At 43.8% G+C, this 23,560-nt stretch overlaps 2 protein-coding genes across 6 annotated transcripts; both read right to left on the minus strand.

The window, feature by feature from the left end:
- Positions 1-45: 45 nt before the first annotated feature.
- Positions 46-17,451, minus strand: rusc1 (RUN and SH3 domain containing 1). 4 transcript variants are annotated; one of them, XM_072394211.1, is made up of 13 exons: positions 17,342-17,451; positions 12,681-15,992; positions 8,702-9,553; positions 7,012-7,134; positions 6,843-6,919; positions 6,642-6,659; positions 6,199-6,373; positions 5,797-5,902; positions 5,633-5,679; positions 5,048-5,550; positions 4,723-4,958; positions 3,050-3,229; positions 46-2,392 (listed from the first exon to the last, which is right to left on the minus strand). In XM_072394211.1, exons 2-13 carry the CDS (start codon positions 15,859-15,861, stop codon positions 2,227-2,229), a joined length of 5,664 nt encoding a protein of 1,887 aa, XP_072250312.1. In that variant the 5' UTR covers positions 15,862-15,992; positions 17,342-17,451; the 3' UTR covers positions 46-2,226. The 4 variants fall into 4 exon arrangements, with proteins under 4 accessions (XP_072250312.1, XP_072250313.1, XP_072250314.1 ...); XM_072394212.1 differs by lacking the exon at positions 6,642-6,659; XM_072394213.1 differs by lacking the exon at positions 8,702-9,553 and having other exon boundaries at positions 17,342-17,450.
- Positions 17,452-17,889: 438 nt separating this feature from the next.
- Positions 17,890-23,197, minus strand: fdps (farnesyl diphosphate synthase (farnesyl pyrophosphate synthetase, dimethylallyltranstransferase, geranyltranstransferase)). Of its 2 annotated transcripts, XM_072394208.1 has the most exons (10): positions 23,052-23,197; positions 22,443-22,595; positions 22,223-22,363; positions 21,597-21,677; positions 21,339-21,461; positions 20,277-20,365; positions 20,118-20,190; positions 19,936-20,013; positions 19,687-19,821; positions 17,890-18,615 (listed from the first exon to the last, which is right to left on the minus strand). In XM_072394208.1, exons 1-10 carry the CDS (start codon positions 23,052-23,054, stop codon positions 18,415-18,417), a joined length of 1,077 nt encoding a protein of 358 aa, XP_072250309.1. In that variant the 5' UTR covers positions 23,055-23,197; the 3' UTR covers positions 17,890-18,414. The 2 variants fall into 2 exon arrangements, with proteins under 2 accessions (XP_072250309.1, XP_072250308.1); XM_072394207.1 differs by lacking the exon at positions 23,052-23,197 and having other exon boundaries at positions 22,443-22,917.
- Positions 23,198-23,560: the final 363 nt, after the last annotated feature.

Genomic DNA, 23,560 nt, shown 5'->3' on the forward strand with positions numbered 1-23,560 from the left:
TTTTCCACATGAGGGATGCTGCCGAAATAAGAACAGCTGATCAGGTTTGGTTTATACAGATAATTTTATTTGGTGTATTTACAAACAAGCACATGCAGGATTTTGACAGTGACTGACACTAGTGGGGTACTCAACTATATGCAACAGTGGGAGATGGGAATGTCTACAGGCTACATGACACCAGAGAGAGGAGGAGCAGGATGAGAAGGAGGTTCAGAACTTATTGTTACAGTCACACACACACACACACACACACACACACATGCAGTGAAAGTGCAGGATTTGCAAACACAAAGACGTGCTCACTTTCATCGTTGCTTTCACTGCCACACGCAAAGCGCACACTCGCACGCTTAAAGAACCCAGATAAATAGAGAGCTGTTCCCTTCAAACACCTTGAGATCAATAAATACTATATCCAACCAATTAACAGCTTTCAATCAAATCATGAAAAGAAACATTTTCATGTGTCTACTAATATTCTATCTATATCTCAGCATTATTTCTTATGGCATTTTATCATGATCACTGGTTTAACTTTCTGCTACGAGACTGTCGCCACAGTGCCAGTAATCTCATGCTACGTGGCACCGGCACAATAACACGAGGCAATGTTGAAGAACTGAGCTTTCCCTGATTTATCGATAGCGATGTAACATTCCTGCTGAATCACTTAGAGGTCCTTAAGCAAGTTTATGTTGTAACTTTTTTTTATCTAAGCTATTGTTTAATGCCTCTGATGTCCATCGAACTGAAATCTTGACTTCACAACAACCGAAACAGTTGAACATTTAAGCATATGCATAGTCATCGATACAAATTAAAGAAAATAAAAGACAGAAAGCAACACATTTCATTTGAACAACATCAGAACCAGTGTACCACTTCCACCACAATCACTATCATCAATATCAATGATTATGATCGGCAAACATGGCAGGAAGATAAATACAAAAGCTGAGGTATGAGGTGAAGACTGGGATTTACTCACTGCAATCATTTTCAGTTCCGATAGTATTGAACAAGAGCTGAGGATAGTTTTGTGTGGTGGTTACCGTTACCATGACCACGCGGTTAGCTACAGATTGCTGTCATCCTCTATAATCGGGGAGATATAAAGATCTTTTTTCTGGCATTCGCTCAAAGCATTCATGGCACATTCAAAGCATACGGTGTTGAAAGGTATGAGCTATGCCTAAGAATGTTCTGAATATTACATCAAGACAGTGTCAACACATAAAGCACGCAAGAGGGAAGATACTGGATTTCCTACTTAAACACATTTCAATTCAACCACTTGATGTTTGAGGCAAGCTGCTCATTTAAGATGGGTGAGTTCATTTATCTCTAATCAATCACTCCCACAGTGCAGTCAGTCTTCTGCCACTGCCAGTGTTTCACTATCCTCTTTCTCTTATTCTTTTATCTTTCTATCTAACTTGGTATCAGTCTCAGTTTATTTACCTATACATATATATTCTTATATATTCTTATAGTCAAATATAATAGCAGAAACATACACAAACCAGGCGAGAAAGATGAGAGGTCAGTATGGGTGAAAGGTCAATAGAACACAGATCTACACAGCTACAATTCACTACACCAACACGCAGTATGCGACAACAGCTGTGCCGCAGTACTCTTAACATGTCTTCTCCACCCGGTAACCTGCGAGCCATGACGCTCTGGAGGTGACTGACAGCGAAGATAGTGTGGCCGCAGCCACTCTCGCTGCTGATCTTAAAGAGCTTGATTCTGTCAAAAGTCAGCTTCTCAGAATTTCCCCTGTAATCAATTTCAGATCAGTGGCTGACAGGGAGAGCAGAAATGGAGGAAAAGACATTTAAAGGGATACTTCACACAGAGATCTGAGGGCTTCTAGTGTGAAACGGTCTAAATTTGAGTTGAGTCATTATTTTACACCATCTGCTGGATTCCTGCTGCTAAAATCCATTAGTTGTATGCTACCAAACTGGATGGATTTCAATGGCATAAACTCCCATATGTTCATAATGGGAGAGGGCTGCAGACTATCTTTGATGAAAGTAAAGCAGAGCAGATGGCATTAAGCACTTGACTCAAACTATAAGCAAGCCTGCGTGAAATATCCCTTTCAGAGTAGTGCAGCCTGACCATAACCTCTCAATAAACGCCTAAAATAAATATATATATTTTATTTATTTATTTATTTATTCTTGTATTTATGCAGCAGTAACAGTGTCAATGTCACATGATGAGGGAGGTGTAGCCAATAGGTACCAGCCCCTCTTTGTCTCCCTGACGACAGCGAATCCAATCTTGATCGACACCTGCTAACACCACAAGTTCGTCCCCTTTGCAGAAGCTGAGTTCCGAACCGGTTCCACTGTGGTCGCACAGCGTTCGTACGGACCTGCGGCAGAAAATCTGCTGTAGTCATCAACTTATACAACGTCCACAAACAATAACGTCAGCATATGATGAAGGGCCGATGAGTCACAATTAGGATTACTCAAAGTCACCAGTCACTGTCTTTCAAAGACAAGAATGATAACAGGAGCTATTCGAGTGTCTGTTAAACCAGAGGGCATGCCTAAACTCGCCCTGTTTCATTTGTCTTTCTATTAAACCATCCAGCCGTAAACTGGATCTTTCCCCGCCAAGCAAAACCTAGAGTGTTATGTTTCTTCAACTTTAATGTCAAGACATTACATTCTACCCAATTTTCGCAAAATTGAGAACAAAATTTACTATCTCAAAGCAGCATGAGGTCATTTTTTTTATGCTTTTAAAACTACATCAACGTAATTAAAGCTTGTTAATGGAATTGTAGCATCACCTCCTGGTTTTGTCAGTTTGGGCTACTGTGGTCTGGGACAATAGGTTTGAGTTAAAAGTTTTAAATCTCTAAATGTTTGAGACAATCAGTCATTTAAAGCTTGTAAATATATATATATATATATATATATATATCCCTTCCACATAGTAACTGTGAGAAAACAATAAAAAGTAACATTTCTCCCTGCTGTTTCTTTGTGTCTCTGGCAAAGCAAAGAAGTGTGTGTTGTACCTGAGTGGCCTGGGTTTGTCCTTAATCTCCAGTGTGTCAGCGTCTGTCTCTGGCTCTGGCTCTGGGTCTGGCTCTCTTCTTTCCTGGGGCTCAGGGGTCCTTCGTAGCATGGGGGCAGAGCTGCTGCTCACCATCCGGGTCAAAGCAGTGACACCGGGAGCCAACCACTGAGAGGGACGTCTGGGAAAGGGATGGGGAGAAATCAGACACAGACGGGTCACACACCAGTGCAACTCAAGTCGTTTAGTTATGAGTTACAGCATACAACAGAGTGAGGACACCTGACCAATGTCACATGAATAAAAAACAGAAGTCACGCCTCAATCACAGCATCACCTCTAAACTGAACCGTCAGCTTTTTGCCAGGATGTAAAATGAAAAGCTAAATGATAAATGGATTAAAAAGACAGGCCCCACAGCAGGAACTCAACAACAGCAACAACAACACACCTTTAATCGCAGAGATTCTAATTTTAAAAATCTAAATTAAAAAAATACATTGCATGATTTTGATGACCGACTCAGTCCTTGTTGACTTAAAGGGGAGCGCCGGTATTTTTAAACCTAGACCTTATTTCTGGCATGAAATACGTCATCTACTCACTGAGAACAGTTTGGCGAAAGTCGGCATCCTTTGGAAGTTATTTAGAAAACTCGCGATCCATATAACGGAGTGAACGGGGCAATGATGATGCAGCCTCTAAGTTCACACGGAGTTTGCTACTGCTAGTTTTGTGCAACATGGCAGGATATTTATTCAATTCTGACAATGTGAACGACAACTTTGAGTAAGATGGACGTTCTTATCGGAGTGAATGAGCTGCGCTGCAGCCATGTGTGTCGATGAAGTGGTCCCAGTAGAGGTGTGTGTAGAATTCCCTCCTTTAGCTCTCCTATAGCTGCAAGTAGCCACATAACAGTAGCTATGTGCTAACAGAGCAATAGTACGCGTTCGTTCATTCATTCTTCCTAAAGTATTGGTGAAATAAAGACAGATTATGCCTTATTTAGAGGCTGCATCGTCATTGCCCCGTTCACTCCGTTATATGGATATACGTCGATCGCGAGTGAGGTGTGACTCCCCTTTTAAATGATACCATGCTAATTTTGGGGGGATTAAGTTAGGTTACATACTTGGCAAAGTTAGTTTTTTCCCTTTAAATAAAAAAAACTTTTTAAAGTCAGATCTTTTTTGGCATGCTTTGAATTGTTGGATATTTTTCTTCCGCCAAACTTTTGGAGACCTGGGAGTCATGTTGTCAACCAGGATTGTGGTGCATACACATGCTTTGATTGTGCCATCTATGAATGTCATCTCCTCGACATCTTTGAACTAATGCATGCTCATATCATTATACTCCCAACCCATGCCTCACTATCTGGTCAGGTTCATCAATACTTCAACGCTTCAATCTTTCTTAAGTCTCATGATTACCTCTGGTAATTCTTTTCCATGATGTAGACATGCTAATAGACAAGGTCCAGCATGGACAAAGTTCTGGCATTTGACCCTCTTTTTCCAACATAAACATATTTCAAGTAAGGGTTTGTGATTGATGATAAAAAAAATTACTTTAATTAAACTAAGAAAAAATTCTCACAATACACTTTTGAAGTCTATAGGGGTGAGGTCATCATATTGTAAGTACAGTACTTTACAGTCAGTGGCTGACCTGGTTGGCTGTGTGGGGCTGATGGGGCTTTTGGAGGCTCCAAAGAGTCGGCCCAGGCCCCAGGGAACCTGAGTACCACCACTGACTGTTGTGTAGTCACTTCCTGCCTGGGCCTGGAGATCTGGCAGATCAGTCTTCATCTCCTCCTTTTTCACAGCAGATAGACTCAGGTCGGCCAGGTTCTGGCTCAGCCGGCCTCCCCAGCGTATCACAGCCCCCCACCCCTGCTGGATCACCTATGATTAAAACATAAAATGGTAAGCTTTGTAGACTTACTCAATCATGACTGATTAAAAACACTGAATGATAGAACAGATGTCACTACCTGTCCTGCCTGCTGAGCAAAGCTATCCTCCTCAAGGTTCGGAGGAGGTAAATCTCCAATTTCCTTTTCCTGCACCCACAACAGCTGAGGACTTGTTTGTCCGAGAGCTACTGAAGCCTTTATAGGTGCAGCATCTGTATTTGTAGACGTCCCTGATCCTCCATTCTTTGGATTAGCCAAGGGTGAAAACTTTGTATTTTCACCTGCTGGGAGTTCTGGACTTCCAAAGTCTACTTCTGAGAGGCTTTCCATATATCGGCTACCTGTGATTTTGGATTGGCCCTTTGTTGACAGCTGGAACCCACACTCCTGAAAGGGCGGACTGGGGATCTCTGGCCTGTGACTGTCTGGCTCTAAACGGTGGTGCTGGAAGAGCAGGTCAAGGTTGAAGGTAAGCAGGCTGAGAGGCTGCAATACGAGGAGCAGCTCCTCGAACAGAAGCTGGCAGGCAGTCAGCGACAGACGCATAAAAGAAGTGGGGTGGTAATATGTCTCCAACACATCTAAGATCAAGAGAGATCACTGTTACACTACTTACTTGTTTGTTTATAGGTACAGAAAGAGATGGAGGTGTTAGAAACTTACCACTGCAAGACTGAAGGTGTGACAGCCACGAATCAAGAAGCTTGGTGCTTTAGACAAAGGCAGAAAGAAGAGAGGATATGTACAAAGGAATTAGTTTTCAATAATAAAAATGAATTTCCACCTAGTAGTTTTAAGTCTTTTTGTAGTGTACAAGCCAGGCTTACTTCAGCAGGCCAAGGAGGAATGCGTTGAATCTTTCTTTGCTCTGTCTGAGCTGGGGCAGCTCGCTCACTCTGACTTGTAGGTTGTACAAGGCTTGGGTTTTAGGACCTTAAAAATCGGTTGGGAGGAAGAGGATAAAGGAGAAGGAGAGGGAGAGAATGAACTTACAAAAGGTGAGGGAAAATTGCTGTGAGGCTTGGCACGCATTAGCCGATCAATATCTGCATCCTGTTAGTTCACTTTATTCAGCATTTTGGACAATAAAATCAACAAGTATTGACTTATGTGTGGGAAAAACAGAGACAGACACAATACAGGGTTTATCATTATCAGCCAGACAGCAAAATTCTCAGAAACAATAACACCACACTTAATGTCAAAGACTTTCATATTTGGTAAGCTACCTGGCCTTGTTGTGGCCTGGACCAGACCCCAAGCAGAGTTTGGCCTCCTGCCTGCAATCACGTCACTCTGGTGGGGTTTCAAGCCATCGGTCAGCAAACTGTGCAGGGAGGGGCAGAAGCACTGCAGCACCAGACGGCCCAGAGATGGATTTATAGTGCTGTCTCCTGATAAAGCCTGAGGAGAGGAGAGGAAAGGAGAGGGGAAAATGGGATAGGGTGAGGAGGAGGATGTGCAGTGATTGGGAGAGACAGGGGTTTAAAAAGGATGACTCAAAAGAGAAGGACAGGAGGAAAACAGGACATGTGAATGGGTGTTTGAGGGAAACGTTGGGCAATGAGGGTTGACAGGATGTGAGCAGAAATGATTGAGGGGGAGTGTGGAGTTAGTTCCCAAAGAATTTCTTATGACTAAGAGATTGGGTTATCTAAAGATATTCTGGTACCTTGTTAACTGAGAAAGACTGAGGAGACACAAACAGAATATGTAGAGTCAAAATAAGAAGAAAGAAAGAGAGCATTTTCAAAGATGAATAATAAATCTAATATAGCATGACATGCAGTCACAAACACAAAATCAAGGGACATTTTTCGGTCACAGCAAGCACTGAAATCTAACTTGTGATGTCAGCTCAGCAGCGACTAACCTTCTGGACTACAGTCCGCGAAGAACCAAACTGGGCCAAGACGGCTTCCACTGCCACACTGACTGCACTGACCAGGGCTGAAGAGAAGAGCATGAAAGAGTCGCAGCAGGTTTAACAGTTGCACCGCTGAACATAGAACATGCTCAGACAAACAAACAAGCATAAACACCTTTCTTTTCCTGGAGGCACAGAGAGGACAGTCCGAGACCTCTCGTCGGATGCTTCACATCCTCGCCCATCCAGGGTGTTTCTGTCGTCTGTACAGAGCCGGAGAATGAGACGCTGCGGACAGCTGACAGCGACAACGAAGGGGCAGTTACTTACGGCACAAACACAGAGAAACACAACTTCAACAAAAGCAAAAACGATTCACGACTGAAATACCAGAACTAAAGAATAAGTGACATCGGTAAAGGGCAATAAAGCAGATGGAAGCAGATGGTGCTAGTGGCAACAAACAGTGTGTGAGCACATCCTGCAAGTGTTGGTCTGCTCTGCTGAGCTTTCCACATCTGGATCCGTAACGACAACCTTCTGTCTGCATGAGAGCCAAACAGAATCCCATGCATTAGCCTAGACTCATACATATACAAACACTAACACATGGGCCATTCCATGCCAACTCACCTGATGCTTCTACCTCCTGCCATGGATTTTCTTAGAAAATAAGAAATGTTTGCAAAAAGTTCTGTGAAGTTCATGGAATCTTGAGAACTCTGAGAGCTCTACTCTGAAAACTTTCACAGTTGGAATTTTTTCTTGAATTTGCAAAATGTGGCATGGACTTGGTTGCAAAAATATTTACCTTTATTAATACCTTCAAACATTCAGCAGCAGCTATTTAGTTCTTTTTGCTATGTTCTGAACAAATTTAAACACAACTCTGTGAGAAATATACATTTGTTGAGTTAAATAAAGAAGAGTAACAACAATGATCTTAATCTTAAATGATTTAGCTCCAAAACACCCATTTTCAGGAACATTAGGAGTAGAGCTTTGGGGGTATTGCATGAGTCCATTAACTTAACAGACATTTTCCCCTTTTAATTTCGCCAAGAAAATCCATGACATGATCAAAAAGGTTTTAGGTGAGTTTGCGTGAAATGGTCCACATACTTACAATGAGCAAAAGTGAACAGAGGAGAAACTGCAGAGCTGGAAACAAACAACTGTCGGAGCAACCACCGGAGTCGGGTTAGGAAAAAATGACACACATGTGCATAGTGCAGGTGCTGTGAGCACTCTGAGGTTTATATAAATGGATTTATATAAACTTGTTAGATAATGCAAAGAAGTAAGTAATGAACAGGAGGCTGTGGATCTTAATTACCTCGAGAGTGCCAAACCGCACACAGACATTTATCAGTAAAAAGTCACGCTTATCATTATTTTTTCATACACCATCAAGGGTTATGCTTTGTGCGCGTGTCCATTTCAACACACCATGCAAAAACAAAACAAACACAACAAGGAGAAAGCAGACAAGACTGACACAAACACACACAGATAGAGAAGAACAATGAGAGACAGAGTGATGAGAGTGACTCTAGACACCCTGTGACAGGAACAGCTGGTCCCTGTCTGAAGGCCCTTTGCAGATATGAAAGGACAGCGTAGATAATATATATCAGATGACCTACAGGGAGTGGACATCTGATATAAAAAAAAAAAAAACAGCAAGAGTAACACCGCTCTTTCAAATCTGTAAATCCGCAGGGCTGAAAAAAAAAAAAAAAAGGGCCACCCTCTCCAGAGAGGAAAAGCAGACAAAAGCAGACAGCAAGACAGGCAGACATGCAAGCAAGATGTCAGTCAAAGAAAGAGCATGTAAGATGTAGGGAAAGAGAGAGAAATCTTACTCGCCACGTGTGACTGCGGAGGAGCCTGGTAGAGTTTTGGGGGTAGGGGGGGCGCCCTGGGCGGTATAGGAGGGTAGAGGTTTGGATAGTAGAGGGGAGCAGCTAGGGCAGGCAAGGTGTGCGAGCGGGGGAAAAGCGGGGAACTGAGGCAAGAGCCCGGAGCTGCGCCCGGAGGGGGGGCTCCAGAGCGCTGAGGTGGGGAGAGGGCTCCGATAGGTGAGAGGCGAGGAGGCGCACCCCGGTGAAGGGGGCAGTTCTTAGGGTGGTACAGGTAATAGGTGGGGAGAGGAGGGAGCTCTTTGGATGTTCTGGCTTTGGTGTTGCTATCGTCTGCATGTGAGCATTTCTTTGAATACAGTGAATCCACAGCCTTTATGCCGTCTGAATACGTCATCATAACGTCTATATTCTTATATGGCGTGGTGCAGCCTGGCGCCTCAGTGGTACCGCTAACAGGTGTGTCAGACTTAGTGTGGGTGTCCGCCAACTTCTCTGAATCACTACTGTAAAGAGAGTCGAAATTACCGATTGAGTCGGACGCAAAGTCCCTTTTGTTGATTTTGGAATCGTCATATGCCGAGAGTGTGTTCTGCCTATACATATCCCCATAGTCACAAAGAGATTCTGCACCACAATCAGCCAGAGACTCATCTCTGCGCATACAAGCTGAGCTGGCAGCGGGGGCTGGTTGTGTGTTGCTGTGTTTGTCTGTGGATTCTCGGCCTACATGGCTACGAGGCCGGGGATCTGCGAGGGGCTGCGAGTTACAGAAGCCTGGGCGAAAGGGAGGGAGGGTAGAGTGCAGGAAGTAGGGCTGGGAGGACCGGGCAAGGGAGAGTGGGGGTGAGGAGACTGTTTAGTTCAAGGGGAACAAAGGCCAAAAATTGTCAAATCAAGGAGTGGAGAGGGTAGACGCATAAGCAAAAGTCATACGAGGGAGCAAAGCGGAGCCATGGACAACCGATGGAAGCAACCGGGTGGGATGGATAGGTGAGGAAGATGAGGAAGATTAAAGTAAGAAAATGTGGCAAAGAAATGGGAAGGAGAGAGAGATGCAGAAAATGTTAGTGTCAGTTGAGAGAAATATGTACATTCCTGAGAGTATTCCAGCAGAAACTGTCATCATGTAACACCATGCAGTAATGCTGTAATTTCAACAAGACTGACAGTTACACATTGACAGTGCATGGAAGTCAATGGAGCTGATTTATGAAGAGCACTGTCAATAGGGTCTCATTTAAGGGGGAACTGATAAAACAGAAAGTGATACATTGGCTATAAAATAATAACTGCAGTCTCACAGTTGCACAGTAGAAATGCTCTGTTGCTCCAGTGATGTTCAGACTGGGAGTAAATCAGATATCAAGGACAGACTGTTCACTATGTATCTCCAGACACCAACAATCTATAGTAAGTAAAGGATGGACGTAGCCTCTCCTCTGACCAATGAAGCCAACGCTGATGTATCTTAAACCTGAACGCTAAAGGCCAGGAGAGACCAGCTTTGTACAGAAGTCTGTATCTAACTGCTTCTCCCTCGATTTGTGACTTCATTTAACTTTTTTTTTTTATTAGCTTATGGTCTTAATCTGCAGTTTCATGTTTTATTAGAGTGTGACAGAGTTTTATGAGCTAATGGTCCCATTTAGAGTATAACTGAAGATAAAACCAGGGTATGCTTCAGGGCAGCACTTTATTGTGACTGACAAGCTGCCACCTTGCATTAGACTGCATTATGTTCATTTAGGAGATTCTTTTGTCCAAAGTGAAGAACAGACTAGGTCTGGGGACATCTAGGCATCCTACTAGATGTCTTTAAATCATACAAACTTGGGAGTTAGAGTTTCACTGTTCACTGGCCAGTCTAAAGAGCACAGCACTTTAAAAGAACATTAAAAAGAAACTGAAACTTACAAGCTATTAAGTAAGTAAAAGACCAAGGTGGCGATAGCAAAAAAAAAAAAAAAAAAAACACAGTTTCTTGTAACTAAAAGTTTTCTTTGTGACACAAATTTCCAGCAGCTGGTTCTTCCAGATTAGCCTGTGACAACATCTCCTCCCCAAAGTGCAAGCAGGCAATTTGGTGTCTGGAGTCCACTCTTCACTGCCATCGATCTGGAGTTTATTTTGCTCTGTCAGGTTGTGAAAGATGCAAATGGCACTTTGAAATTGATTTAACAGACACAAGCATCAACGCTGTGACACATCGGTAGAAATCCAATCACATTTCAAACTACTATCTGGTGTGCAAAGACTGGATTTCATTAGTTTTTTCTTTTCCTTTTTCGCTTCCTAAAAATAGTAAGAATTAGTTAGAAAAGAATTATTTTATCTGGCAATCTGAAAAAGGTCTTTCTTTCTTTCTTTCTTACATACTGATCATGCTTAAAACACCATAGAAAAACATGAAGACTCATCATATAGAGTACATCTTCTCAATTACAATCTGCTTTCACTTTCTATTTCTTAAATTTAATGAGCATTTCAAGGCAATATCAAATATGTGACACCACGATGAGAACAAATACGTGTTGTACTTCAGCGCAGCGCACACCAACCATCACCTTTGGATCACCTTGATTATCTCAGTTCTCTGCCTTTGTTTTCTACCTCTCTCCAGCTTCCTCGTCTCTACCACCCCTCCTCCCCTCTCCACCAGTACAGCAGACAGTGTAATGCTGAGTCAGTCGACAGGCAGCAGAGTACTGCCTGTTCTTGCTTAAACTCCAGGCCTGCCTCTGTGGAGATTCCACCACATTTTTCAGCTGCGTTACCGGCTAGAAAAAGAGCAAGAGAGGAACCATACCTTGTTTCGGATTGAGCGGTCTTTGAACTGTGGTCAACACACCATACTTCCTATTTTCTTGACGCAGGCTCTCAGCAATTGGCCCATGTGCTAAAATCCACCCCTTGGGCCCTTAAAGGTGTACACACCCTTTCCTGGTTCGTTCCCTGTACCTCACTTAATTACTTTTGAGGAAAAGAATTGCTATATTTAACTCACCAATTTGTTTGAGTTAAATAATCAGATAGTAGAAGTAAAATGATTAAGTATGTCAAAGTAGTCACACCTTTAGTAGAGAAATATTTCACAGATCAAATTAGCAGCCTGAACACTCATTTTACTTTTTCTGGACTCTGACAGTCTAAACCTGAGTTTCTGTGTGGCTTACTGCAGCACTGCATTCGATAAGTAACTTGATCTGAGCTATCTCTACTACTCTAGGGTGGAGGAGGCAGGATAGCCAGGAAGCTTATAAACATCCTGAGGCTGATGGGATCTAAAACCAGTATAACAGCAGAGAGATGGAGACTGCAGGAGATTTTTAGGACATTTTCATGTTCATTTTCGGGACAGAAAGAAATGAGACAGTAGGAAAGAAGAAAACTTAGAGATACAAGGAAAATGAGGGATGGAAATGATTCCTTAGCAGGATCTTTATAGCCCCCTCCCCTCAGTATGAAGACCTGATGAATAATTTAATATGGCTGTGATGACATCATAACCAGTGCTGGAAATACTGGCTGGAAAGTCTCCAACCTCCACCATCTCCTCATATTACCTTCACTAACCTCACTTTCCTTATCCAATTATCTCACACTGTCGTTCATATTTTCTCTCTTGCTTCAGTTCTGAAATCACTCTCTTCTTATGCCTCATCATCAAGCATCCATCATGCACCATCCCTTTCTGTGACTCATGTTTGCCCTCCATCTATTTGCACTCACTCCATGTATCATTAACATTAATGAGTATATCCTTCCATGCCTCTTGATTTTCGTTTTCTCTCTGTCTGAGGATATTATTTGTGCATGAGTGAGGATATGAGCAGCAGTACTGTCTGTTTTTATCTATCTGTTCCAGATTTTTGTAGTTAGTTTGTTTTATTTTCTCTCAACATAAAGGTACCTACGTTTTGTTAAGAATTAAACTGGCTTTTTTTATTACACGAAGAATCATCATCAAAACCATACTCACCTGTAATTCTTGATTCCAAAGTCCTTCCTCCATCAGCCCGCCCTCTCACCTCCACCTTCTTCTTCTTCTCTTCTTCTTCCTTCTCTTCCATTTCCTCCAGTTTAACTTCGTCACCCTCCCACTCTCTGCCCATGGTCAACAGGCTGCTGTTACTGATGGAGCAGCCAATCTGTGATGGGCACAGCTCTAGTTTTCCACCCTCCTTGTCAGCTCTCCGGAGCATCTCCTTCAGGGCGTCCATTGAGGTGAGGGCTGGCGGTGGCTGCATGAAGAAGGCTTGAGCCTGTGAGGTGTACTCCCACTGGTTGCCATCGCTTCCTGTCTTCTCTCTTCTCCACTTCAAGTTATAGAGTATATCTGGATCGGGTGTGATAACCGTGGGGTCGGGCTCAGGTTCACTGATCACCTTTGTCAGAGGGGAATTGCTCTTGTTGCGGAAACGGAGCTCTTTAAAGGTTGTAACCTTTGGAACTGAACCTGGAGATGAACCTGATGAACTAAGCTTCTTCTGGTTTTCTGTGAGAGATTTTCTACTTTTGATGGGTGGCAGCTGTGGTGGAGGTTCACATTCAGGTGTGAATGCAATGAGCCAATCAAAGCGCTCTGGTTGCTCAGAGTTGGCAGGCAAAGTGCTGACTTTAACTGGTGGCAAAGAAGGGGGAATTGGTGGTAAGGGGCGAGGAGGAGGAGGAGGTGGGGGTGAATCTGGTGACTCAGTGGGATAACAGAAAGTCTCAATGCTTGTATTTTTCACTTTAGTTTCATGTGTATTGCTAAAACTAGGGCTGTAGAAATGCTCAGCTGTCAAACCAGTGTTCCTCTTCCTTCTTCTTGCCATTTCAGTAAATGAAGTGGTTCTTTGTGTGTCTGTGCTCTCCTCTTTCTTTTGGCCTTCTTCGGCTGTATCTGCTTTTTGATCTCGATCAAACTTCCATCCATCTCTGCCTGTGTCAGGTTCATTTACCTCCTCCCTGTCTTGCAATCTGAACTCCTGTGACTCAAGAGAACTAGACGTAATGTGATTTGCTCCATCTTCTTCATCCTCTAACCTCCCGACACAGACACCGAGCTCTGGGCTGAGTTTGAGGAGCTCAGCTTGGGTCAATCCAGCGAGCATAAGTAGCTTACGAATCTCTACATCCAATGCATGGAAGGAGGGAGGAGGAGGCAAAGCAGGTGGAGGTGGTATAGCGGGTGGAGAGGAAGAAGAGGTAACTGAGATAACAGGTGGGGGAGGCAGAGGTGGAGGGCGTGTGGTGGGTGGTGGAAGGGACAGGGGGGTCTTTTCCTGTTCAGCTTGAAGAGCAGCGAGACGCTGTGCCTCCTTTCTGGCAAGGTGTCGTCTTCTAGGAGGAGGGATAGGAGGGGTTGGGGTGGGAATAGATGGAGGTGGAGAAGGAGTGGTATAGAGGGTGAGGTAAGGGACTGGCTTAAGGGAAGGGAGAGGAGGAATGGATGGTGGAGATGGAGGGAGGGGTTTCTCACATCTAAAAGTGGTAAATGTGGGGGATGAGGAGTTTGGGGAGAAAGTCGACAGTGTGGGCGACGTGGTGACAGCCATGGAGGTGGTCTCTCTGCTGATGTTTATGTAGGTGTGGAGGTCAGAGCTCACACTGGCATGACGTGCTGGAGGTTTAGGGGGTCTGGGTGGCGGCTCGACGGGGGAAGGGATTAGGGAATCTGGAACTAGAGGATCATCGCAGTCTGATGGAGCCGTAAGGTCGACCCCAGCGTCAGAAAACTCCTGAGAATGTCCCATTCCTCCACTGTGGGTTTTATACAACTTCCAGGGAATGTCGATATTGCCCATTTCATCCATGACATCTGCCAGGTTCCGCTCCTCCAGATCTTCAAGATCAAATCCCTTCTCGTGATGTCTGGCAATGTAGGCCAGTTTTACTTCTCTGTTCACCTTCTCCAGACGATCCAGGTGATCTATCCTATCCCGCAGAACATCCCAGTGTTGTTCTCCTTCCAGATCCCAACGAGCAACTTGGATCACCTGGCTGAAGCGTTCCATTTTCCCAAACTCCCCTACGGACTCTAGAAAGTCGAGTAAACCTAGTTTGGTGACCTCAGAGTCACCTTTGACTCCTAAGTAGTCAGGAGAAGGAGAGTCGAGTGCAGAGGGGTAGCCCTCATCTGGGGAGCAAGGAGCAGTTGGGGAATATGACGGTAAGAAAAAGGGATTTCGGGAAAGAGGAAGAGATGGAGGTGAACGTGCGGGAGGGGCTTGCATAAGAGAGTGATCTTTGGGGGCCAGAGCGGCGGACTCGTAGGAGGAGCAGGTGGAGGCAGATTGATCTGCGTAGTCAGACTCCAGATCGGAGCAGGAGCTGATGGAAGTGGAGGATGAAGAGGTAGAGGAAGAGAGGGAGAAGTCCAAGAGGGAGGGGGGGCAGTCACAGCACGAGGGCACCAGGGTGTCATCATCATCATCATCATCATTGTCAGCCTCCTCTTCATCATCATCAATTTCAATATCACCACTGCTCTCTTCGTCATCATCTTCCTCCTCGATCTTTTTCTTGTTGTCCAGCTCAGCTCTTTCATCTGCATTCTTCTCTCCTTTTTCCAGATTGGCAGCAGGGTGAGCGGAGGGATCCATCCGGACCTGAGCTTGTGACGGAGGCTGCTCCTTGGCCCCCGTCCCATCATGCTTCTGGGGCAGTGGGGCCGGAGGAGGTGGTAGTTGCAGCTGCTGCCTGAGAGAGACGGTGTTGTTGTTGTTGTGGTTATGGTTGAACATGCTGTTGTTGTCCTGCGGCGAGCGTCCATCGCAGCACAGACACGGGAGGCTCGGCTCGTTGCAGTTCGGATCAAGAGGGAGAACAGCGGGGAGTGGAGGAGGAGGAGGAGAGGCTGCGGGTGCCCTCTTGGTTGTTGTCGTTGGACGAGTACTCTTAGGCTTGGGTTTAGCTGATCTGGAAATGGCAGAACCCTGTTTTTGTGAGTTCAGCCTGGACTGGAAAACTGGAGCTCGAGGCTGCACACCCACCCTGGTTCTGGAGGGAGCAGCAGGGCCTTTAGTAGCCCGCCGTGGGGAGGATTTGGTGATCGTGTTCATGTTTTTATCCTCCCTCTGAACTCCGGCGCCATGGGACTTTGGTGCCGCCAAGGCACTGGTCCGCCTGTTGACGTCAAAACGACGTGGCTTTGGAGGCTGAGAGGAGGACTGCATTGTGGGAATGGGGCTAAGACTATAAGACTGTGTAATATTTCTGTTGCTATAGAAACAAGTGTTGTAAAGGCTGGACAGATCCAAACTATGACGCACCGTGACAGTCACATCTTGGCTCTACTCCTAAGATCCTGCAACATCAAAGGAAACACACAGTGAATAATGATTACGAGAAAACCCTGCTAATCAAAGACCAACATGTTAGTCTACACGGTTTCATTTTAAATCCTTGAAGTGTCACCATCTTCTTGACAATTCATTAAAACCCAGGTGCATTGACGGTGTTCTGTTTTATAATAATCCCCACCTAGTTCCCGAGAGAACAGCTGATACTATTATGTATTTAGTAAGTGGTTAGAAAATGAGTCATGAATCAGTTGATCATTTAAGTTGCAAAAATGTCAAATACTCCCTGAATCTTGCATCGCAAATATGAATATTATGTTTGTCATTATGTCAGTGTATAGCATATCTCTGATCTTTGAGCATTTAACAACTGAACTCATTCCTTGAGGAACTTCGTTGCTCACCTTTTTTTTCTCTCTCTGACACAGCAGACAAACGGTTAGTTTTATTATATAATATAAGCGTCTCTGCAAGATTCCTGTGCACCTCGTTTCTCTTTTTCTTTTCAAATGCAATGAAAGTACTCAAATTCAAACAGCCACGCAAGGCATGATTCTCTGCGCCAATAATTTTCCGCTAATTCATCTGTCATTTATCATCTGTTCGCTCAGCTTCGCTGGTATTCATGAGTTTACAGTAGTCGCCCTGTGTCCATCTGTGCCAGTCCATCATTGTTACAAGCTGAGGCAGAGAGATCTGCATCAGAAGAAAGAAAAAGAAAAAAAAACATACCTGAGGCGATCACTGAACATAAAACGCATTTATCTGGAGCATGAAATAATCAGCACTGAGACCGCCTTTTTAAAGCCCATCCGCCGAGCTATTGCTCATATATTCCTCCACAGTGCCCTTCACAGTTCTGGAATATAAATCCAGATAAATCCACAATCAACCTGTCTCCACTGGGCCTTTGTCGGAATGTCGTGAAATCAACCAAAAAAAAAAAAACCCAGCACATACTCATATGTATTTAACCCGTCCTGAGCACAGTGTTGAACCTCGTTTGCATTGATCTCACAGAGCCGATGGAGACAGGGGTGGATGGGTGGAGGAGAGGAGGAGGAGGGGGGGGCATCTCCAACCGCATCGCTCTGATATACAGGCCCAGACGCCCCATTTACAACTCAAATACAACGCTCCACATCACACCCGGATTCCTACTAAAACAGACGTTAATCATACTTGCGTATTTACACATTTATGTTAGTGGTAATAGCGGAATTTCGTGGTTTTCAACCTACGCAGCCTCCGTGTGGAATCACACTATTTTTCTTACACGACTCGTTCATGCGGGTTCGCTTCTAAACGAATGATTTACGCATATACATCACACAGCTAATCAAATGTGACTCACGAGCAGATTCAGGTAAAGACGGATGAAGGTCTCCATCTCCTCGGGCTCTCTCACATCCCAGTCCGCGAGGATGTGGATCTTCTCGACGTTAACAGCCTCAGCATCTGTCCTCTCGCGAGGTTGCACCAACCCCCACCACCACCACCACCTCCCCCGCCCTACCTCCTCTCAACCATACCGCACCCCTTGTTTGCCATTTCACAGACAGTGTGTTTTTGAACATTCTTTCGGCTTCATCTTCTTTAATTAGTCTCCAGTGTTAACATGATGAGTCCAGCTTCCGTTCTTGAAGGAAATCCCTGCAGCTCCAAGTGTGTCGTGGCTTTATTCCTCATTTGTTAACTTGTATACATGCTTTAGCCCCCCGTGTGTGCTATTTGAGGTATTTTCCAGTCGTGATTAATCTTCAGACTCAAGTGAATTGTGGAGCCCAGGAACTGTCAAGAAAATTGATCATTTTCCACAGTCGGAGCAGGTGTTACCCATCCTTTAGGTCCATAATTAATTCAGACAGCAGATTTACATAGACACAAACAGGACACACAGAATATTTAGCATAAATTATTTATTAAAAGTAATAACAACCAGGATAGTTCAGAGTCTATCAAACCAGTTTAAAAACATCTGGTATATGGATGCATCCATTACCCCCCCCCCCCCCCCCTTTGTACACAATCAAAACATAAATCTTTGCTTTTTTTAAGTATTTTCAAAAAATTTACCCTGCCAGGAAATTGTTCAGGTCAGACAAATAACGAGAAATAAATCAAGCCATGTTTGATTTGTTCCAAAGCATGTACAGTATGCAGCCGGTTTAATAAATAGCAAACGCAGAATAACAGAGGGACAGCCTGTTCGACAATTACAGCTTCACAGTTCTGTTGACGCTGGTCGTTCTAAAAAAAAAAAACAAATATATATATAAATTTTTTTGTTTTTCTTTAAGGGAAAACTCGATTTGGCCAGCAAAGGTAAAAAAAAAAGGTAACCAGGCCGGTGTTCGGGGTTTGAAAGATTTCCGAATGCGCTGCACTTAATGCTGATGATGCACTTCAACAAGCCGCACGACCCCCTCACTTGTTCCTCTTATATATTTTCTTGGCAAAATTAAGGAAGATTGAGTGAGGAAGGTTCTGGGCGTGATTAGCGATGAGCTTCTGCAGCCGCTGGTAGCTCTCCTCTTCGTATTCGTGATAAAGGGTTTGCATTTGCAGGGTGTTGTACAGCGCCTTGACCTTCGCCACGCTGGCTTCATCACTGCGCCCGTAACAAGCCTGAGGAGGACAGGAAAAGGACATCAGCTTTAAAAGATGGCGAGTGGCTGAAGTGCCACACTTTTCAAAAGGCGGGTGGCTGAAAACGAGGTCAACCTGGACTCCAGAGTTTAGACGGACTACGAGATTATAAAACAGAAACCAAAGACAGTAAAGGTCTGACTAAGGAAACACATACTCTGGTGATGTTCATGACTTCCAGTCATTTATCCATTGTGGTGGTTATCTGTCCACTTAAATCATAGCTTGGAAAAATAAGGACTTTGTTATTTTCCCTCAATGCTTCATTAATTATTCTTGTTCAGTCCCCATGCATTTCAGCTCCATGTCCATTTGGTGGTGTAAAGACCCCAAAGTATGAAAACCAAATATTTTGAGACGCAACTATATTCATGCAAATAATAACCAAGTTAAATCATGGAAGGTCTTGAGGGTCGGAAACAGTCTGCTTCGATTGGAGAAAAAGAGGAAAGTCGAGGGATAATGTTTGAAGAGCAATAACTGCATGCCTGGTAGCATCTTTTGAAAAAAAATACTAGATCTATAGTCCACCTGGTGAGATAACCAGGAGGCTAACAGTTTGATGGACAGCCTTTGGTATAGTGCTGACTCCATCACTGATGTTAGCTAGGACGTGCAAAGAGGCAGGGACATGCATTTGTGTTACCAACAACAGCCTGAGAGCCACAAAGCAACAGAAACTTTCTGATCCTGAGGTGAGGGCTGCAGTGGGTATAGGTGTCGTTCTTTAGATTAACATACAGCAGCAAGACAAAATGGGATTTGTATAAAGAATATTCAAAAGCCTGGCTGCAGACTCATCGTAAACACTTGTGCAACCAAAGCAGCTGTCAACAACCAACAAAACAGCTGGCCTGGGACCCGGTGTGCAGGAAAACCTTTTTGTGCTGCTCGGCAAATATTCAGCCCCAGCTATAGAATAAAGTTTGTTAGAGGAACCAAGTAAATAATCTTATCATGCTCTGTTGCTGCTTCATGAATGTTAAAACAAGCCATGCTCCTTGAATTGAGACAGCATCAAAAGCGGTTCAACAGAAATGGGAAACTCACCTCCAGTTCTGCTTTCTGCTTGGGAGTCATGATTTCCTGGGCTTTTACTACCAGCCAGCTGCACTTGTTGTCCTGGATGTCTGTACCAATCTTCCCAGTCACAGCAGGGTCACCGTAACAGTCCAAGTAGTCATCCTGAAATTGAAATGCACTGGATGATTATCACCACAGCACACTCATCGGAACATTAGTCGCGATGTGAGATAAGTCTGCTTTAACGTCGCCCTGACGATGTGAAACAGTAATCACCTGTATTTGGAAGAACTCCCCCATCTCGAGTAAAATGTGTTTGGCATTGCTGTGTTCTTCCTCACTGCTGATTCCAGCCTGCAGAGGGAAGGTACAGCAGGTGTGAGATCTAACCTGCACGGTTGTGCAGGTCCCTGCCATCCCTCCCCATCGTGCACAGTTTACAGGACAAGCGTACTCACCATGTACATCGCCGACGCCACTGGGAGGTAGAACGAGTAAAAGGCAGTCTTGTATTTCACTATAGTTTTATACCTAAAAGAAGAAAAAAAAGAATGACGTAAATAAACATTAACATTTGAAACTTCTTTATTAAGTAAGTGTTTCTTTATTTTTTTCACCTTTCCATGGTGAATCTGTTGAGGTCAATCTGACCAGGCGGAGCAGTGATGAGGTCCAGAGTCTGACCGAACTCTGTTTGGAAAATGGTCTGAAACACACAGAGAAAAAAAATTAAACTTTAGGTTTAAAGCTTCGGGCTGATCAATACATGCAACACCGAGTTAGGTATGCGTTTGGTTGATTCTTGTGTACTCCTGACCACCGAATGGCACTTCCTTGTTTACAGTAACGCAAAACGAGAGAAAAGTTAAGATTGATAAGACTCTAGTCTGGCTGAATGGAGAGAAAAGAAAAACGGTTTTCTTGTCGTCCATTTTTGTTTTACAAACAACATTTAATATAATGTCTAAAAACGGGTCAAGATGGTGGTTAAGAATCATATCTTAGCGACACATCACCTTGGAGACAGACTTGAACACTATAAAACTCGGACGCATTACAATCAGTGGTCCTCTTGCTCTATCGCAGCTTACCACACTTGGTACAATCACGAGTCTTGCTGGCTTTGTCTGTCTTTGTCCAAGAACTTGCAAAACAGCTCAGTCTCTTTATCTAAATTCCCTCACAAAGATAAGATATGGGAGGGGTATATTACATTTCTGAAAATCCAAGCCTACGGAGAGCTGAAAATCCCCACCATCAACCACCTCTGCAGTGAACATTTTACACAAAGTAAAATCAATTAAACTCAAACATTTAAACTGAGACAACTTTAAAATATATATATATATATATATATATATATATATGCTTGATTGGTTGGTTAAAAAACAATTACAGGATTTTATTATAGTGGACATATGATTTCAAAAAGTTAAAAACAGAAATCTGTCTGCTGATCATGACATACGGTTAACAAGTCGGTCTCAGAGTGATCTGCATGAGTTGATCACATCTTCAGGCATAAAAGCATGATACGATCATCCATTTCTTTGGTGGTATTTTACACCTTCCCCCAGATCCGGCTCGGTTTCGGCGCTTGCATACGACACCCCTCCCCCCGGTATTGTGACAAACTCAAAACACCTTCAAATAGCTGCTTTACACGGACCAAGACTTACTTCGTTAAATAGCTCCAGCAAGTGGACGTAGTAAGGCTGATCCCTGCAGTGTCGCCGCAGTATTCTGTAGATTGACCCCTCCACAAGAAGTGAATCATTGATGGCGTCGAGACCTATTCCATCCTTTGGAAAAGAAAAAAGAAAAAAAGGACGGGCAAGATTTACGCGGGAAACACCTTCAATAGTGAAAATGCACAAATTACAACGCTACAAAAAGAAATGTTAGCCTCTCTTTTTCTGGAACACATCAAGTCACACCTTCTTGTACCAGCAGGGCTGTCCTCTCCGAGTCACAGATCCGTCCATGATGTCATCTGCCATGAGGAAAAACGCCTGAAGCTGCAAGAAATGGAGACATAGTGGCAACACTGAGAATCAAAAAACATAACACTCTTGCAAAGTGTCTTTGCACCAGTAAGCATGAGTATTTACTTTTAGTTGTACACTGAGCTGCACAGAACAAGTACTTTCAATCCTTCAAACAACCAACCTGAACCTTTTGAAGTGAGATAGCATGAATTAGAGGGTGAAAAAAACCAGCCTCTGATCAAATCCCATTTTGTGCCAGACAGCTTAATCTTAAACTAGTTTCTAAAGAACATTGAATTAATTTACTAATGTCACCAACCCCATAGGAAGATATCCCAACGATCTCCTTTTCTCTGTCTCAGTAATCTTAACCCTCCTGCTCCAATCTTTCCAAACAGAAACAATTAAGGGGAAGTACTGCAACTAAAGTTATTAACAGTTATGTTTTTTGTTTTTTTTGTTTTGTGTTACAGTGAAAGACCATGAATTTGGATGATATGAGTTGCGCCAGGCAGGCAATAAACGAGCATTACTAGCTTAAGACTGTGAAACATGACATATCACCAGATCCTCACCATCTCGATGCACCAGCCGACCAACAGAGCCCGCTGCACCGTGTCCTCTGTGAGCTTCGAAGGTGGAAGCAGCTCCCGCAGCGAGCCAATCACCGACAGTCCTCGGTTCTTTTTACCTCCCGGGACGTTGTACACCATAATCTGAAGTAGAAGATGGACACGTGAACCACATTACATTGCAAAAACTCAGCAGGAGACATGAACACCCACAAACACGTACCTGTTTCAGTCTGTTCAGTGCGTCAGCCAGTCCAGGATCCTGAAAGTCTTTTTCTGTCAGCTCAGTCACCAGCTCATCAAACTGCGCGTCAAACAGCTGAGAGTCTGACAGCGACGGTGTTTTGCTTTGAGTCCCATTGCAAACACGGTCTCCCTGGAAAGACGAGGTGCACAGCTTTAAAGCAGGGCTTTTTAATTTAAGCGGATACTCTGACAGCCAATTGGTGCGGAATAGTTTAGGGGCATTAAAAACGCAGTTTAGCAGGCGCCTCATTCCCGAACAACGGTTCAAATCTCCTCACTTAACAAAGAGACTGGGGTCAAGATTGTCAGACCCAACTAGTGACTAGTTGCAGAAATGAGGCAACATAACGTGAGTATCTTGTTCCGGTTGAGGAAAACCACCTGGCTAGCTAGATTATCGGCCTCATTGCCCATTTAGCTCAGTGTGAGGATTATGGCAAAGAGAAATACTCTTAAGTTCCTTGCTACGAAAGGAAGCGTTAGCTGACATTAGCCGATATAGTTATCCTACCTTTGCCTGTTACAAAGGTAGCTATAGTGTAACAAATCAAACGTATTTTATGTTCATTCACACGTCTTTACATACCATGGTGACACTGTCTTCTTATTCCAAACAGCACGAAGTAATTCAGCAAAAGCACCAGTTTTTGTCTTTTTACTTCTTATTGTCAAACTGAGGTCTTTGAATGTTTCTTGAAACCAGGATATACGACTGTAGTTCGCTAACGGGATACTGCCGTTTTTAAAATTGGCCTCCCGGACTAAATGTCCCAGCATTCCTTGCAAGCAGGCGGGGTTACGAGAGGTTCCATTTGACATCGAGAGTTTTCATTGGTTGTTTACATCGAACCAGGATGGGCTTTTATACCCGTTAACCAATACAATTTGAGAGAAGGCGGAGTTCAAGTGGAGTGGTGGGAATGACGTTAGGGGCAATAGAACACTTAGGAGGTGAATAAAAGCAAAAAACTGATGAAACTACAAATTGTATGCGTCTGGCAACCAGTGAAATAACAGTTGTATGTCTCTTCAGAGTCATATGATTGGCATACATTTGACATATTGTAGCAAGTAGTGTAGAAACAACAATTTCTG

Source organism: Leuresthes tenuis, unplaced genomic scaffold, assembly GCF_036924035.1.
Source record: "Leuresthes tenuis unplaced genomic scaffold, fLeuTen1.0.hap1 SCAF_10, whole genome shotgun sequence".
Taxonomy (NCBI): domain Eukaryota; kingdom Metazoa; phylum Chordata; class Actinopteri; order Atheriniformes; family Atherinopsidae; genus Leuresthes; species Leuresthes tenuis.